The sequence below is a fragment of the Pan paniscus genome, chromosome 21 (assembly GCF_029289425.2).
Source record: "Pan paniscus chromosome 21, NHGRI_mPanPan1-v2.0_pri, whole genome shotgun sequence".
Classification (NCBI taxonomy): domain Eukaryota; kingdom Metazoa; phylum Chordata; class Mammalia; order Primates; family Hominidae; genus Pan; species Pan paniscus.
The window spans coordinates 27,067,455-27,085,790 of record NC_073270.2 but is presented as its reverse complement, the minus strand read 5'-3'; the positions used below and the strand labels follow the sequence as shown (position 1 = coordinate 27,085,790).

At 36.0% G+C, this 18,336-nt stretch overlaps 1 protein-coding gene across 1 annotated transcript in view; it reads right to left on the bottom strand.

Annotated features, from left to right (window-relative positions):
- Positions 1-1,178: 1,178 nt before the first annotated feature.
- Positions 1,179-18,336, bottom strand: part of LOC117977171 (basic salivary proline-rich protein 4-like) — a 46,720-nt gene continuing 29,562 nt past the window's right edge. The window contains exon 3 of the mRNA XM_055104688.2: positions 1,179-1,286. Coding sequence (XP_054960663.1) covers positions 1,252-1,286 — 35 coding nt within the window. The 3' untranslated portion in view covers positions 1,179-1,251. The remainder of the gene's footprint in view (positions 1,287-18,336) is intronic.

The following is an 18,336-nucleotide window of genomic DNA, read 5'->3' as shown; positions in this document are numbered from 1 at the left end:
GAAGGGGAATATCACACTCTGGGGACTGTTGTGGGGTGGGGGGAGGGGGGAGGCGGAGGGATAGCATCGGGAGATATACCTAATGCTAGATGACGAGTTAGTGGGTGCAGCGCACCAGCATGGCACATGTATACATATGTAACTAACCTGCACATTGTGCACATGTACCCTAAAACTTAAAGTATAATAAAAAAAAAAGAAGCATGCATAGTATTACGATCAGATACTTGAAAAAAATTATAATGCCAGTGAAAAACTCAACGACGCTTCAGTATCCTTACATTCATTTCCAAATGCAAGTACCTTTTATTCCTTCTCACCAGTGTCATATCACAACTATACTTTCACCAAACCAATAGCTGGCAAACATTTACTTCTGTGAGTAAACTCAGTAGTTCCATCTATAAACAGTTATTTCTATATCAGCTGCTTGGTTGTTAAAATTATTTAGCTGTTGTTGAAAGATTATGATCCTTGTTCTGTTAAATAAGTTGATAATATGTAAAACGTTTTGACCAGTGCCAGGATATAGTAAGCAATATAGAATGTGATGTGTTATATTTTTTCTCAAATTAAAGCTTGGATCTTTTGGCAGATTTTAAGATGAGACAATACATCTAACTTTCTAGATTTAAAATATAATACACACACTAACACATATTATTTAAAATATATCTTTTAATTTCATCCAGCTACCCCCATACTGGGTATATCCCCAAAGGAAAAGGTATATCCTCTAGCAAAGTGGCACCTACTGAATATTGCTATTGGTAAACTTCATGATCACATAGCACTGTGACATAAACTGTGTTGCTATAGTCAAATTCTAAGGAGAAATTTAATGCATATTTTAAAATGGTTTTTTTGTAGGATGCTAGCCTTTAGAAAAAAAGATATGTATAATCTTAATTCTCATATAAGCTGTAACCCGCACTTTTCAAATAAGCAAACTCAGAATTGTGAACAAAAGAGAAGAAACAGGCTGAACAGGAGCATTTCCTGTGTCCTTTGTCTGAGAAAACCTAGGGAATAAAGTATCAGATCAAATGCCATTTTCAAACAGCAGGTTGAGTCAGAACAAATGAATAATTTAGGAAACTTATTTTCTGGCTTTAATATCTTTAGTAAAGCATTGAGGTCTAGGCACCCCTCACCACTCTCCACTGCTGTCCCCACTCACCTTCAACAACAATGGTCAACATCAAAGTGATTTGCTTCTGGGCATTTCAGCATACTAATATGACATTCTAATTAATCCAAACAAGAAGTCCTGTTGCTTTTAGAAGCTAATAATCAGAGGAAAGCCATGATTAGTCATGTCAGGTTAAAAAATTTTATCAGTCTCATACTTTCTTACATTACCAAATTGACAGAAAGTGACAGTCCTTGAAAAAGATGACAGCTGTTTACCACTATTTCAGATAGAATCAAAACAAATCCAAACGGGACAAAAGAGATAAAGGGAGACAGAGAAAAGGAGCAAGAGTAAAATAACGAGAAGAAAGGGATTATTTAGCTACTACTTTGTATCATGTAGTAGCAGCTTTACATTCCAAGTAGAAAAGTCTAAGACATCCAGAAGTTCTCTTCAGCAGTTGGTGACACTTGCACCCATATGCTCATCATTTGAGCCTTTTCCTATCACTGGAGTATAGGACAGAACTAGCCAATCACACCAAATGTGCCTTTCAGAAGGAAGTCAACTAGTTCACCATGATACAAGCATAAAATAATTAAAAGATGATGAAATTGATATAAGTAATTTTCAAATTATACTTAAAAATGTATAGCAAGGATTTTATTCAATGATACTTTAGGTAAATATTTTTAAATATGAAAGTTTCATATTTTTTCCTAAGAAATAAAAAAAAGTTGACATGTGTTACATGGAATGCATAATTTTATTGTGCTAGCTGAATTGTTAAGATTTGAAAATGTATTTTTATGTTTTAGCACAATATTTGGCATTCTAACATGGTGAACATTAAAGAAATTGATAGTGACATTCACAGAGTAGTACTTAGTTTCTTACAAATTATTTATAGAAGTACATGTGGTGGATGCTAAGAAAGACCCCATGTACAGTCACATAATATAAACAAAATTAATTTTTACTACCTAAAATTCCAATGGAAAAAACGCACTGAAAATAAAATGCAAAACATCTCCATCTAAAGAGCAAACAACTTCCCTTTTAAAGCAGCTTGAAATCACTCCTAACTAGCTCAAAATCAGGAACCACATTACCTAGGACGTCTTGATCCAACTTCTTACAATGAAGATGTCCTCACATAGTTGCAGAATACTCCCTAGTTCAGCAAGTACTGCCAACAGTCAGCATGTTTAATTTATGGTGGAGAATGGGAACTGTGGTGGTTTTTATAAAATAGCCTCCACAAATTTTTTAGAATTGTTTTCCTTTTATCAATGGTCTATGTTGCCTACCCATGGAAATCTCAGCAGACTTGAGCTGGCTGAGAAGAAAGTGACACAGCCTGTCATCAGAGGCTAAGTCATAAAAGGCCATGTAGCTTCCAACTGGTTATCCTGGAATGTTTGCTCCCAGACAGGTTTGTCTTGAGTGTGTGCTACTGGGACACAACAGTCATGCTGCAGGAAGCCCAAACCACACAGAGAGAATACATATAGGTGTTCCTGTTTATAGTTCTAGCCTTTGAGTGATTCCAACCTAGGGTCCAGGCAAGTTAATGAAGACAACTCTAGACAATTCCACCTACTTAGGTCTTCCCAGCTGAGGCCCCAGAGTTTGTGGGCAGATTACCTTCCTCTCTGTACCCCATCTACACTCCTGACCCTCAGAACTATGAGCATCCTAAAATGTTTGCTATTTTATGCCACAAATTTTAAGGTGGCTAATATACATCAATAGATAACCAGGAAACAAAAAAACTAATTATCAAGGTAGTTTTACATACTAAATCTGTGTATTTCGAATCTTACATATACTTCATTTAATCTTTACCACAACCTAAGAGACAGGTATTTTTAATCTGCTTACACATGGAAAATTGAACTTCAAAGAAGTTAAGCAACTTTCCTGAGAGCATTCTACTTTTAAGTGGCAAGGTTGCAATTACTCATGTCTGAAGTCTATTTTTAAAATGTTATTGAGTTTTTCTAGTCAGGTTTATAAAAATTAAAAAAAGAAATGGTCTTCTTAAGTGGTTATTTTAATGTTTCTCAAGCTCATTATTCTAGATCTTGTCAAACATGATTCAAATTAACATCTCTTCATTTCAATGAAAACGCACTTTTGCATAACATAATCTGAAAGAAGGGGCAGTTGCTGAGTTCATATTTTAATTAGTCTGATGTCTGACTCTTTTTAGTGGATACTTAAACATACTTCTTGAAAAGATGAATGCATGAGTGAATGACTTAACCAGTTCATGTTAACCTTAGAGTTCTTTGAGGAATGTTCTAGCAGATTGCTTGATACTTTCAAAGAAGCATGCAGTAATCTTTCATGATCATATTTGCTTTGTCCTGCTCTATTTATTGTAAGATAAGAGTGACAGATATTTATTCCTTTCATTACTTCAAACCAGTAAAATACTTTATTTAAGTGAATACTTAATACTTTTTGATAATGCCTTAAACTGGAAAGCGTAGAATGGAGATACAGAATGAATCAGCATTATTGAGCCATTTCTTCTAAGTGAACTTGAAATTACTGCACAGCAAGAATAGGTGTCTTCCAAATCTCATAGACATGCTATAAGATTAAAAATGGTAAGACACAGGAAACATTTTTAATGTTTTGGAAGTTAAAATGCTGTTTGTAATAATGTCTCTTATTAATATTATCATCATTAAAATATTGCCATCTTTAAATAAATGATATTAACGTGTTTGTTGAAGACTTTTTTGTTGATGTTTCTATAATACTAAAAATCAGATAAGTAAAGACAAAAATTTGTAAGCCTCTACAAGTAGTTCAATACATCTTATATTTTCATTGCTTAATTACTAGGTTAATGATGCTTTTAAGTGAAAAATAGCTTCAGGGAGTCATGGAGGCTAGAAACGTTAAGCACTTAACTGACAGAAACCTGCCCCTTCATCTCAGATTTATCATGACCCAATCTCATATTTATTTCATTTCATAATGGATTACCTTAGCTTTATAATATTTCATAGGGGGAAATTTTTGTATAAAGATATGGGCAAAACATTATTAAAAAACATTTGGACTACAGAGGAAAATTCTTAAAAGACACAATTCTGTTACAGAAAAATGCAGTTAACAGAAGTCTTCTGAAGACCTTTTGCTAATTACAAGTACTACTTGCAAATATAATCCATCAAACAAACTAACAGAGATCAACACATTAATTAAGTAGCTATGGTTATTTTTAAAAAGTATTTCTGGTTTTAGTGTTTTCTTTTAAAAGTATCTACAATCTAATTGGTGACCCAGATACTAAGCAATCATTTGAACTTAGTTGAGAACAAAGCTTAGAATCCAGGTACATATTGCAGCAGTAAGAGTGTATTTAATAGGACCATTTTACTCATTAAATGAAGTGAGTGGATGCTTACTAAGAAGTTGCTATGCTGAATTAAAATCCTACTTCATCTGGCAGGGTTGAGATTAACTTTACTAATTAAAGGGTTTGAAATTCTTGGGGCACTACCATTTGAGGCTAAACAAAGTTGAAAACCTGTTTTTCTGCTCGTCAAAGTCCTTCCTCCCTGATTCTCATCTCCTTTCTGGGGATCAGTCTTTTCTTAAAATGATTTAAAGAAGAAAATATGATCTGTCTTTAAGGTAAATCTTACTCTACACACTACAACAATATCCCAACTGGCAAGGCCACAAACCTGAGAAATAATACTCATTTAATGAGACCACGTCTAGTACATCAAGCATCCAGGCCTGGTGGAACTTTGCCATGCTGGGGTTCATTTTCTTAACAATCTCTCTACCTGAGAAGGACTATCAATGCTATATGTCTTCTCTCCAGTGCTCTTTCTCCTTATTCCTTATTTCTAACTAATGACCGTACTTTACAAGTGCTTGAGAACCACCCATAGTTCATGGTATCTACTACCACACGAGAACACAAACACTTTCCCCAAAGAAGTTGCAGTATCTATAGAACCATAACTCTTTTAAAACAATTGAACAGCAATTTGAATTTCCTTCACAGCTGGATTTTTGGATTAAAGTGTCTGCAATCAGGATATTCTAGTTTCTCTCAAGATAATGGGTCATATTTGCTTCACATATATGTAAGGAAATGATTGATTTTTGCACTTTTCATAAAACCAAGGAATGCTATTTCTTACATTTGAATTTGTGTCCACCTCTTGCTAAACTGAAATAATATATGGCTGGTAAATAGTTGTTTCTGCTCCAGGTACCACTCAACATGGTTCAAAAATTTCAAGGTTGTTAGAGCCAGGACACCCTTTGCTATTCACAAAATAATAAATTCTGAATTCTAACAGTGAGGAGGCAAAACTGATGAGCATATTAAAAATTGAGTTCTATGTGGCAATACATTAAGTTACAAAGTACAACTCTGAACTATAGACTTTTAAGTTACTGTTTGCGTATACAGTTTTTGCATATTTATGGTGGGAGAAATCTAAATAAAAATATTAGCTTAGATCATTCATTCTTTACATATTTTTATTTAGACACTGTAGATAGAAAAATGAATAAGACATTCTTAAGAGTTGATGGGTGGAGAGTTATATAAATAAAGAATTATTTCAAAAGATGTTTGTAGAGTGAGAATGACATTTAATAGGAGCATTTTACTCATCAAATATAGAGGTTATGCTGAGTGTACCCAGGTGAGAGCTGATCATTTAACCTGGAACCAAAGTTTAAACATCATAATAAATTAATTGAGGAGATGTTTTTAAGTGAAATATACATTTTTAAATATGACCGAGTCCTTTTATAATTATCAACAGTTTTGGTTTTCATTAAACATTAAGTGCCTCTTTCTTAATTCTTCACCGGCTTTCCCTGCCACGTGCTACACATTATGGTTCCCCCAACTACCAATCTTTAGTGCCCTATAAAATGAAACTCATATTAATTTTAGCATGAATAAAACACAATAAGAAGGATTAATCAGCCACCAGAAGCTCACATAATATATTCCAGGCACAAATTTAAGTGACATTTGTTTAATAAACTCCTTTTATATCCATGAACTGGCTTGTCTTCATTGAAAGTAAATATTCAAAGCCACTGGGATTGAGCTAAAAAGTCAGAGTAACACTTTTGGACTCTCCCAATTTATTCTTGATTAATGACTAAGGTATTAGGTTTCATTTCTTCTCAATTCCAGTAAAAATTAACTTTTTAGTTTTGCTAATGCCTTTTCATTAAATGTAAAATACTGATTACTAATGATTTTCTTCTATGTTGTGTAATTTAAAAAATAAGATTTAATTTTCCCAGTAATAAGCACAGTTTAAAAATTTTTTTCCACATAAGTTTATCATTCAAAATTTCAGAACTTGCTATAATTGCCACAAAAAAGTCTTGATGTCACCTCCTCTGAAAACTATTTTAGGCAGAATAGATGGGCCAACCTGAGTCACAAACAATAACTGTGTCTTGTAACTCTACGTACTATTATCCAGAGTTTCTGCTGTGCCACAATGGTGTCTAGAAGAGAGAAAATTTCCTTCCTCTGGTGTTCCGTTTAATTAAGAGGGCTCCATGTTGCAGATGAACTCCCACTGTTCATTTAGTCAAATTCTTTGAATTCACTTGGCGTTAATTTCCCCAGTACACACCCTGCCAGTAGGATGGTTGGACTACAAGGGATTGTGGTGTCAGTTGTTTTGCATATATCAAACTAACATTTCTTCTCCATCCAGCTTTTGTGGCAGATAATTCATTAACAAATTTATTCTTTTCCAGTTCTTACAATCGGTTCCCTAAGACACCTTATTTTCCTTTGCTCCCATTTGGCCTTGGTCAAGTATCATAGCCTATGTCATCAGCTAAGTTATAGTAACTGTAACCCACAAAGACACAACAGGTCGTGAGCCCGAGTGGCCATCTCCTCCCTATGTAAATTTGTGGGCACAAACAGAAATGTGCTCTTACTGAATACATCATAATCCTGTATGTTCTACAAATGTTCTTACTTATTCAGGAAATTATTGACAGTTTTGTGGCCAAACACAGCAGTAATTTTCATAATTATGCTATGAATACTTTGGAAATACAGATCCTATGAAGTATAGATTTTACTATATAGCTACTTGGTCATTCTTACTGATGTTATTACAGGATCATTTCTACTTTATTTATGGGACTTTTTACTTTGTCAGAGGTGATTTCAAGTCTCTCTGTACAGTCATGCTTATTTCACTTTGCATTTCTTGAATTTGTCCAAATTTTATGTATTTGGGACATAAAGATTTCTAAATATTATATATTTATTATAAACTATATCTTTCAATATTAAGATTTCTTAACTCTGATAGTACAATTTCAATTCCTAGTTTCTTCTCTTGTTTCTTTGCCAGGTTATATTTTTTGCTATCATTTTACTTTCTGCTTTAGGTACTCTTACTGAGTCTGTAGTATATACCAGCTGTGTGTTGGGTGTGCTTTTGTGTTTTCATAACACACTTTAATGATCTGTTTTTCATGTTTTCCCCCAATTTTTGGTCGTAATAAGTATTACAACATTTAAAAATGTATATTTCACTTAAAAAACAGGAAGACCGAAAGACCAGAGTGAATAGAAGAGCTTGGGAAAACTGGAGCCGAGGCTGAAGTGATGTGCTGTATCGATGGAGGCAGAGGCCAAGAGCTCAGGGATACATGTGACCCCTCAAACCTGGTGAATTCTCTCTTGGAATCTCCAGACAAAATATAGACTTGATGATAACTTGATTTAAGCACACTAAGACCCATTTTGGACTTCTGACCCACAGAAGTATAAAGAAAAAAATGTGTTGTTTTAAGCCTCTGAGTTTGTGTTAATTTATTATAACAGCAGTAAGAAACTAACACAGTAAGACAGTTTTTATTTTTCTTTATTTGATGTATAGAATTAAATTGGATATTCTAGGAAATATTGGGAATTTATTTTCTTTTCTTTTTTCTTTTTTTTTTTTTTTTTTTTTTTGAGACTGGAGTCTCGCTCTGTGGCCCAGGCTGGAGTGCAGTGGTGTGATCTCGGCTCACTGCAAGCTCCGCCTCCTGGGTTCACGCCATTCTCCTGCCTCAGCCTCCCAATCAGCTGGGACTACAGGCGCCCGCCACCACGCCCGGCCAATTTTTTGTATTTTTAGTAGAGACGGGGTTTCACCGTGTTAGCCAGGATGGTCTCGATCTCCTGACCTCATGATCCACCAGCCTCGGCTTCTCAAAGTGCTGGGATTACAGGCGGGAGCCACCGCGCCCAGCCGGGAATTTATTTTCTTAAGGTGGTTCTTCATATTAGAATAATGAGAACCATCGAGAAATTAAGTATTCTATTTTGTGAAGGATGATTATATAAACAGTATGAAGGTTAAAAAAATGGGCGGGGCCGGCTGGGCACAATGGCTCATTCATGTAATCCCAGCACTTTGGGAGGCCGGGGCAGACGGATTGCTTGAGCCCAGGAGTTTCAGATCAGCATGGGCAACATGGTGAAACCCCATCTCTACAAAAAATACAAAAACTAGGCAGACTTGGTGGCTAGCGCCTGTAGTCCTAGCTACTCAGGAGGCTGCGGTGAAAGGATCTGAGCCCGGGAGGTGGAGGCTGCGGTGAACCGTGATTATGCCACTGCGCTCCAGTCTGGGTGACAGAATGAGACCCTGTCTCCATTAAATAAATAGATAAATAAATAAATTACTAAAAGGGGAAGGTGTCTTTTGAAGACTATTAAAGTCATCTAAGTGTCCTCTGATTATATGAGGCTGGGATGGTGCATGGAAGGTTGTGTCGATACTCTTTCTGAAACTATAGAAGCATTAGTAATTTTAGCCTGAGAGTGCTATAATCTGGGATAATTTGGTCCAATACTTCCAGGGAGGGTTGAAGTTTTGAGATAGCTTGAGTTATTTCAGTTGAAGACCAGAATATGAGGCAACTGGATACTCAATTATAATTCAATTTCTACTCTTTATATTAAGTATATATTCGCCAGCCACTTATGTGTGGGACATTATGTTAAAAGTAATGCAGCCATAGTGTAGAGGTAGAAGCAGATGAAAAGTACTACAATAGTCATATAGATGAGGTACTGGAAAGAAGCAAAGTTGAAAAATTGGAGATGACAGTTTTCCAGAGCCATAGGATTAAAACCAAATAGGATTACAACAGATTCAATTCACTCAAGATGTCTAACTTGGTAATAGGTCAGAAAACTAAATTTGTCATATTTTCTTAAAAGTAAACAAAAATGTTCCTTTTGCTAAAAAATGTGTAGTGCACCTTCGGATTTGATTTTTCTTTATATTCTGTAAACTGCTCACAGTGAAACAGAAAAAAAATCTGACAAATATGATGGTCCTTAAATCTTGTAGGAGTATGATGTTCATCCAAAGAATAGAGGTTTTGCTAGGAAGGCCCTAAGCAAGGAATCAAATTTCCTTTTGCAAGAAATAAAATTCTCAAAAGTTCCCTGCACCTTGGAAAGGCTCTGGTTGAAATTAATAGCACAACGTTATTTATTTAAATTTTAACTTTTAAGTTCAGGGGTACAAATGCAGGTTTGTTACGGAGGGAAGCTTGTGCCATGGGGTTGGTTGTACAGTGTATTTCATCACCCAGGTATTAAGCCTAATATCCATTAGTTGTTTTTCCTGATCCTTATAGCAAATATTACCCCCATAAAGTTTTATGGTTACTTTTTTCTTATCTTCTGATTAATGCCATTAGATTCACAAATTGAAATTATTTTTCAGTAGTTTAGTTTCCTCTGGAAGGTTTAAAAAATGTATCCTAATTTCCTAAGTCTTCTTTCTTTGTTAGTCTTCTAAAAAACTATATTAAATGGAATTCATGTGCTCAGGCACACTTTCACTAAAAGCATATCTTCAACATTTGACCTGTTTAAAAGTTCTTAAGGTGTTGAGGAACATTAGGTATCAGAGTTTATGGCATTTGATTAATCTGAATAAATCTTGGCATCAAATTGAATTCAGCAAAAATAACAGTGATAAATCAAAGAGCAATATTTGAAATGTCTCCATCAAACATTTTAAATCAATTCTTAAGTTCACTAATTTGAGTCATTACACTTGGCCGTAATATAGTAGATTTTTAAATGAAGCTGAGTCAAACTTGGCAGATATCATATACCAACTTTTAATAGTCATAACAATTCCTGTACCTCATTTGGAAAAAGATTATTTCCAGAGCATCAGTGCTTTGACCAGAAAGGCATTTATTATTCTGTAACACTTTTCTTGAGAAATTAGCATGATTTATCATTTGAGTACACGCTCTCAGATAGGATTCTAATATTTGGGTGTGAATAAAACTTCAGGGCATTGAAAGCAGCTGGAAGATAGACAATAGGGCAATCATCCTCTCTTGTCATTCTCTATCAAGGTCCTCTTTAATTATTGGCCTAGACAGCTATAACTTTATAGTGAAAACAAACTGCTTGGATATAGTGTTAAAGGTTGAAATAATGAATTATACATAAATCTATTTAGTTCAGTTATATTCTGTTGAATTGGAAGAAAATCCAATTTTTAAATGTCTCTGCATTTCTTGAAGTTAGGAATAAACGCTGGGGTGGGGTGTCCTGAAATAATGAGGTCTAGAATAATTTCTGTTGTTAAATTTACTTTTTAGCAGGATAAGTCTACTAAAATCAATATGAATGGAACCTTCAATGTACCACTTAAGATAATTAGTCTTTGAGAGGTTAAGTAACTATTACAAGGTAATTTACCTAATTAGCAACTAAGCCAACCGATTTTTAGATTTCTTAACTTTAAGACTATTGCTCACATAGTCACGTAAAGTATATCTTCCACATAGTCACAGGCAATCACAAGCTAACATGAGCAGGTAGCACAAAATATATGTTCCACACAGAATGCAGAACAAAAAAAGACACTTTTAAAATCCTTTTCCCTTTTCCAAATTCATATTTAAAAAGTTTCTTGTGGAATTTCCCAAATGCCAGCATGGCCACATATAATACAGATTGATTACTCAGACCTCTAATGAGAAACACTTAGAATTATGCTAAACAAGGAACATTCTATATTGATTTAACAAATTCTCCTCTTTCTACTTATAGTTTCTCCTAAAATAAAATGTAACATGTTTGTCTTGTTTGGAGTCTGTATAGAAAAAGTGTGATAACTGAAGATATAGACACACAGGTGTATGTGTGTCTGTGTTTCCTGTGTATTATAGTCTTTCTTTAATAGTTTTCTCTTTTTTTAAAATATACTTTAAGTTCTAGGGTACATGCACACAACGTGCAGGTTTGTTACATATGTATACATGTGCCATGTTGGTGTGCTGCACCCAGTAACTCATCATTTACATTAGGTATATCTGCTAATGCTATCCCTCCCCTCTCCCCATATCCCACAACAGGCCCCAGTGTGTGATGTTGCCCTTCCTGTGTCCATGTGTTCTTGTTGTTCATTTCCCACCTATGAGTGAGAACATGCGGTGTTTGGTTTTTTTGTCCTTGCGATAGTTTGCTGAGAATGATGGTTTCCAGCTTCATACATGTCCCCACAAAGGATATGAACTCATCCTTTTTTATGGCTGCATAGTATTCCATGGTGTATATGTGCCACATTTTCTTAATCCATTCTATTATTGATGGACATTTGGGTTGGTTCCCAGTCTTTGCTATTGTGAATAGTGCCACAATAAACATACATGTGCATATGTCTTTATAGAAGCATGATTTATAATCCTTTGGTTTTATATATATATATATATTTATTTATTTATTTATTTATTTATTTATTTTTGAGACGAGTCTCGCTGTGTCTCTCAGGCTGGAGTGCAGTGGCCCAATCTCAGCTCACTGCAAGCTCCGCATCCCGGGTTCACGTCATTCTCCTGCCTCAGCCTCCCAAGTAGCTGGGACTACAGGCGCCTGCCACCACGTCCGGCTAATTTTTTGCATTTTTAGTAGAGACAGGGTTTCACTGTGTTAAACAGCATGGTCTCAATCTCCTGACCTCGTGATCCACCTGCCTTGACCTCCCAAAGTCCTGGGATTACAGGCATGAGCCACCGTGGCCGGCCTCTATTTAAGTTAGCTCTGTCCAGGGCAAACCAGCATTTCACAGATGCAAACTGTTTTTGCAAAAAGCAGGTATGCACCTATCCATAGTGCAGACATTATGCCTACTTATTTCTCTGTAAATAGATCTTTCATTTTAACAAGTACTTCACCTTCACAAAATTTAGTTTGAGTCAGTGAACTCTTATCCAGATGCTATACCTTGGCCAGGCCATCAAGAATTGAGCCTCACAGATAGGTTGTTTCCATTTCCTTAAACAAAGTTTATCAGCCCTGGATTACTTCTTGATTTCTTGCCAGTGGCCACTTTAAGGCTTTAGATCTTTTGCTCAATATCATCTTCAGGCAAGTTCAGCCATCATTTTAGTGGCTCAACATTCACATGAAAGGACCATTACAAACCTCTATTCCCCATTTTTTGACATCTTTATTTCCATTACTTTTTTCCTTTCCTCCACTTTATTGTCATCAAATCTGAAACATTTTCTATAAGGATATGTACCACCAGGATCTAGATGCAAATATTCTGCCTCCTGGACATCACTCCTTGCAAGCTCATTGGCTCGGATATCCTCATTTCTACAATCCTTCATTTTTATTGAGACTCTCCTTAGGACACAGCTGCTGCTGCTCCCTCACAATCCATCGGTACTCTCTTGCTTTCAGTTTCCACGTTTTGCTCCTCAAATGCCGTAGTTCATTTGTACTCTCTTGCTTTCAGTTTCCACATTTTCCTCCTCAAATGCCATAGTTCATTTTTAGCATTCCCTTGCAGCTACCCTGAGCTTCGTTTTCCCACCATTAATAGAAGATTTATTTGTTTCTATTTCTCTTCCCAAATTTTAAATATTGATGTTTCTAAGGGTTCTGTCCTAATTGCTCTTCTTTTCTCTCTACACACATACTCTTTCTAAGCTCTAAACACTACTAAACAGCTAATAATTTCCACTTTTAGAGTTTGGCCCAGACTTTTATTCTGGGAGTTGATGATTTACATGACAATAGCACTCGAATAATTCAGAGGTAACATGTCCCAGTTTCCCACATGTCAGTAAGTGGCACTGCCAGCCATGCTAGATGCTTATAAGTCATTTTTGGCTCTTCCTCAATATTCTGACAATATCCAATTCAACATTCATTTAAAAAATATTTTGGTTCCAAATATATCTGTAATTTCCTCTACTTATTTTGATTTCCAATGTCCCCAGCTTAGCCAGATCCACTTATTTTCCTTACCTACTCTATTTTCTTAGGCTCATCCTTAGTCAACCAACTTTAATTCTTAATTTCCTATACTCTGTTAGCTACATAGACACCAAAGTGATCTCTTAACATGTCTTTCAGTTTCCAACTCTCCCACTTTTCTGGTGTACTTGGACTAAGACCTATGTTCCTCATCATTACTAATGAAGACCTGTAGAGTTTCACATACCCTTCTCTTTCAGCCACATCTCACATTAGTCCTTTTGTACTTCATCCAGATTCCTACTTTTCAGTTTTTTAATTTCATCCAATTCACAGATTTCTTCCACATGCCAAGATCTTGCTCATACATTAGGGTCCTTGAACACTGTGGGTTTTTTCCTAAAAGACAGACCTTTCTGTATTGTATGAAAAGCTAACTCTTTTTATTCTCAGGTCTTAGCTTAAATATTCTCACTTGAAAGAAGTAGTTAGAATCTGTATAATCCAAATTAGTATTTCTTTTTTTCTTTTTCTTTTGAGACAGGGTCTCGCTCTGTCACCCAGGCTGGAGTGCAGTGGCACAATCTTGGCTCACTGCAACCTCTGCCTCTGGGGTTCAAGCAGTTCTCCTTCCTCAGCCTCCTGAGTAGCTGGGACTACAAGCACGCACCACTACACCTGGCTAACTTTTTTATTTTTAGTAGAGATGGGGTTTTGCCATGTTGATCATACTGGTCTCAAACTCCTGGACTCAAATGATCCATCCGCCTTGGCCTCCCAAAGTGCTGGGATTACAGGCATGAGCCAACACGCCCAGCCCAAATTCATATATCTATATATAAAAATTATATGTATGAATCTTATATAATCTGAATTAAGATTATATCTGTCTCATGTTCCCCCCAACACCCTTGTTGTGTATTCAGTCCCTTGCTTGACTTTGCATGTGAACACATTTTGTAATAATCTCCTCTCTTTGCTTAGTTGGATTTCTGTACCTGTCTTTGTCTTCAGAATTAAAACCCTAGGAGTACAGGACTATGGCTTTCTTACTCACCACTGCAGCTCCGTAACTAAGATAGCATCTGATACGTATTTGTTAAGGGAATTGATTAAATATAGACCACTAGGTCCAGTGGAGTCCACAGTCTATTCACTTCATGTAGTTTCCAAGAAACAAAGGTTTCTCAACCTATATTAATGAATGAGATATGGGCCAGGGTATCTGGTCTGGCTGGAGATGGCTTAACTTGAGAGAACTTGAGTTCACTTGAGAGAATATCAGTGTAAGCAGGAATGCTTTTACTCACTTCAAGAATTTCATGGTGTTTAGGACGAAAAATCACCCTGCTTCTCTGGAGAGACTTGAGGGCTCTATGGCTCCTGTGGGCTCTCAAACTATTGGAAGATGACTACTAAACCTGAGTTTTCAGGTCTCTTAGTTACGTTCATTTAAACTTAGACATAGATGTTTTGTCACTATTTTAAGTTGTTTTTCACTGAAAGGTCAGTCTGAATATAGAGCCTTATTTCATTCAGATCAGAAAAACTGGGTTACTGTGAAATCTGTTTATCTATAATTTTAAGTAAGTACAATTTTATAAAGCAGTTATTCCTAACTTGAGAGGCCTGGAGGATTTATTACAATGTGTATTTCAGGGCCACATCTGCAGAAGTTTTGATACAACATTTCCTTACTAATACCCCTGACAGCACATTTTAGCAGGCATCCTGTGTTATTCAGAAGCAGAATGTTTATGCACTACACTTTGGGAGAGAGAAGTGCATGTTATGTTACCATTTAAAGATGCCTGGTTCTTGTGGGGGAAATTGGCAAATGATTTATCTGAACTAATGGCAGAGTGGAATTTTAATACTTTAGAGTTTTCAGGAATCTTAGAGCTGTTTTCATTTGTCTCATACATAGAGCCTGAACCTTGAAGACATTAATTAATTTGTCACAGAAATTACATGGGGTCAAAATTTACATTTCCAACCCATGTCTGTGCTCTTCATTCTAAAGCACAATGGCCTAGAGTCATATTTTAACCTCTAAGTTTTATCTTATTAAAAAAATTAAATTAATAATTGTAAATACATGCATGTATTATATCTACATATACAATTTATATACATTACAATGTTAATTTGAATTACACAGGACTTTGGACATCACTATTAAAGGCCAGGTACAGTTTAGACTGAGATAAGCCCTACCTGTGAGAATTTACTAAGGTCAAAAAGACTCCTTTTAATGGTGACTCAGTGGCACCTAGTCTAAGGACAAAGGCTCCAGTATATATCTTAATCTGAGTTATTACTGAATGTGAGTCATGTGAGGGCTTCTAATGAAAATTTTCCATTGAAAAAAATCAATGTTAATAAGTGGAACTCGAGAGCTATAATGGGCTCTGCTGTGTTTTTCTGGCTTAGACTGTGTGCTATAATATGCTAAGAAGAGGAATTGATGACCTGTGAGCTCTGGTCACTTCCTGACCTCATTTGATTCTTTGATCTTTAGTTTTAAAAGGGTGATCAGAGAGGTTGCTTATAATGGAGAAGTTGAACAAAAGGACTGTCAACCTGCAGGCTCACTGGCACAGCCCAAGTTTCACCGGATAAGCATTTCAGTAAAGAGGACTATTGCCAACAGCAATGCTTGCAAGGAAGCTTTGTTCCAGAGAGGATTTTTTTTTAAAGAAGCTGCTAGAAAAACTGACACTAGAAGCTAACTAGAGTCACTCTTTCTAGATAACAATGAAATTGCCAGTCTGAAGACATTACTTACCTAGATATAGAAATGGACTTTATTTAAGAACCAACTTTATACATACATAATATACCCAGGCTTGTTGGTCAGGTTGGCTGGCTGGGGAAGAATAAAACCATCTAGAAGATCCACATGATGAGAGGAACCATTCGGGGAGGGCAGACAGATACCTGATGCTGGCCACAGATAGAACCCAGAGATGCTCTGTGATTGAAGTGGTTCTAATACCTGGAAGCTTCAATTTGCTCTTATAGTGTTCTAAAGCCGTTTAATTCAAGACTACCCTTCCTAGTTGGTACTTGTAGATGTAATGAATCTCTTAAACTGTGGTGGTATTATTCTAGGCTCCATCGGACAGAACAACTATCTGGAGGTAGGTTGTGGAGCCTCTGGACTCCACGACACATTTCACAGTGCTGTTTACTCCAAAACACTTGCCTAATTAAACTAATGTAGCTATTGGGTAAGACGAGAAGTAATACACGGACATTCTTAAAGTCTGTTCTCTTTTGCCTTGTGACCTTAAACATTTGAAAGACCAAGATGAACACTATTGAATGGAATTGTGTTTCCATCGTCATAACCAATCTGAAAGCTTAAGTTTTATCTCTCTTTCACTGCATATCCAATCTATTTTATGGGCAGAAGAGCACAATGGGCTCAACTATCCAGGCTTTAGGAGTTATTTTAATCTTTAAAGAGCAATAGGTACAAGTAAAAGTACATACATAAAGAAGGTATTTAATATTTAATTTTTATTCTCATATGCATGAAAAGGGTGTTCCAAAAAAAGATTAGAGAAGTCCATGGCATGTCTTTATGGTTAATCTTACTTTATTTTTTGGTTCATCTAGCATGCTTCTTACAAGTTACTTGTTTTTTGTTTCATGGAATTTTTTTTTCTTTTTTTTTTTTCTTTTTTTTGTTTTTTGTTTTTTTTTATTATTATACTTTTAAGTTTTAGGGTACATGTGCACATTGTGCAGGTTAGTTACATATGTATACATGTGCCATGCTGGTGCGCTGCACCCACTAACTCGTCATCTAGCATTAGGTATATCTCCCGATGCTATCCCTCCCCCCTACCACCACCCCACAACAGTCCCCAGAGTGTGATATTCCCCTTCCTGTGTCCATGTGATCTCATTTTTCAGTTCCCACCTATAAGTGAGAATATGCGGTGTTTGGTTTTTTGTTCTTGCGATAGTTTACTGAGAATGATGATTTCCAATTTCATCCATGTCCCTACAAAGGACATGAACTCATCATTTTTTATGGCTGCATAGTATTCCATGGTGTATATGTGCCACATTTTCTTAATCCAGTCTATCATTGTTGGACATTTGGGTTGGTTCCAAGTCTTTGCTATTGTGAATAATGCCTCAATAAACATACGGGTGCATGTGTCTTTATAGTAGCATGATTTATAGTCCTTTGGGTATATACCCAGTAATGGGATGGCTGAGTCAAATGGTATTTCCCGTTCTAGATCCCTGAGGAATCGCCACACTGACTTCCACAATGGTTGAACTAGTTTACAGTCCCACCAACAGTGTAAAAGTGTTCCTATTTCTCCACATCCTCTCCAGCACCTGTTGTTTCCTGACTTTTGAATGATTGCCATTCCAACTGGTGTGAGATGGTATCTCATTGTGGTTTTGATTTGCATTTCTCTGATGGCCAGTGATGATGAGCATTTTTTCATGTGTTTTTTGGCTGCATAAATGTCTTCTTTTGAGAAGTGTCTGTTCATGTCCTTCACCCACTTTTTGATGGGGTTGTTTGTTTTTTTCTTGTAAATTTGTTTGAGTTCATTGTAGATTCTGGATATTAGCCCTTTGTCAGATGAGTAGGTTGCGAAAATTTTCTCCCATTTTGTAGGTTGCCTGTTCACTCTGATGGTAGTTTCTTTTGCTGAGCAGAAGCTCTTTAGTTTAATTAGATCCCATTTGTCAATTTTGGCTTTTGTTGCCATTGCTTTTGGTGTTTTAGACATGAAGTCCTTGCCCATGCCTATGTCCTGAATGGTAATGCCTAGGTTTTCTTCTAGGGTTTTTATGGTTTTAGGTCTAACATTTAAGTCTTTAATCCATCTTGAATTGATTTTTGTATAAGGTGTAAGGAAGGGATCCAGTTTCAGCTTTCTACATA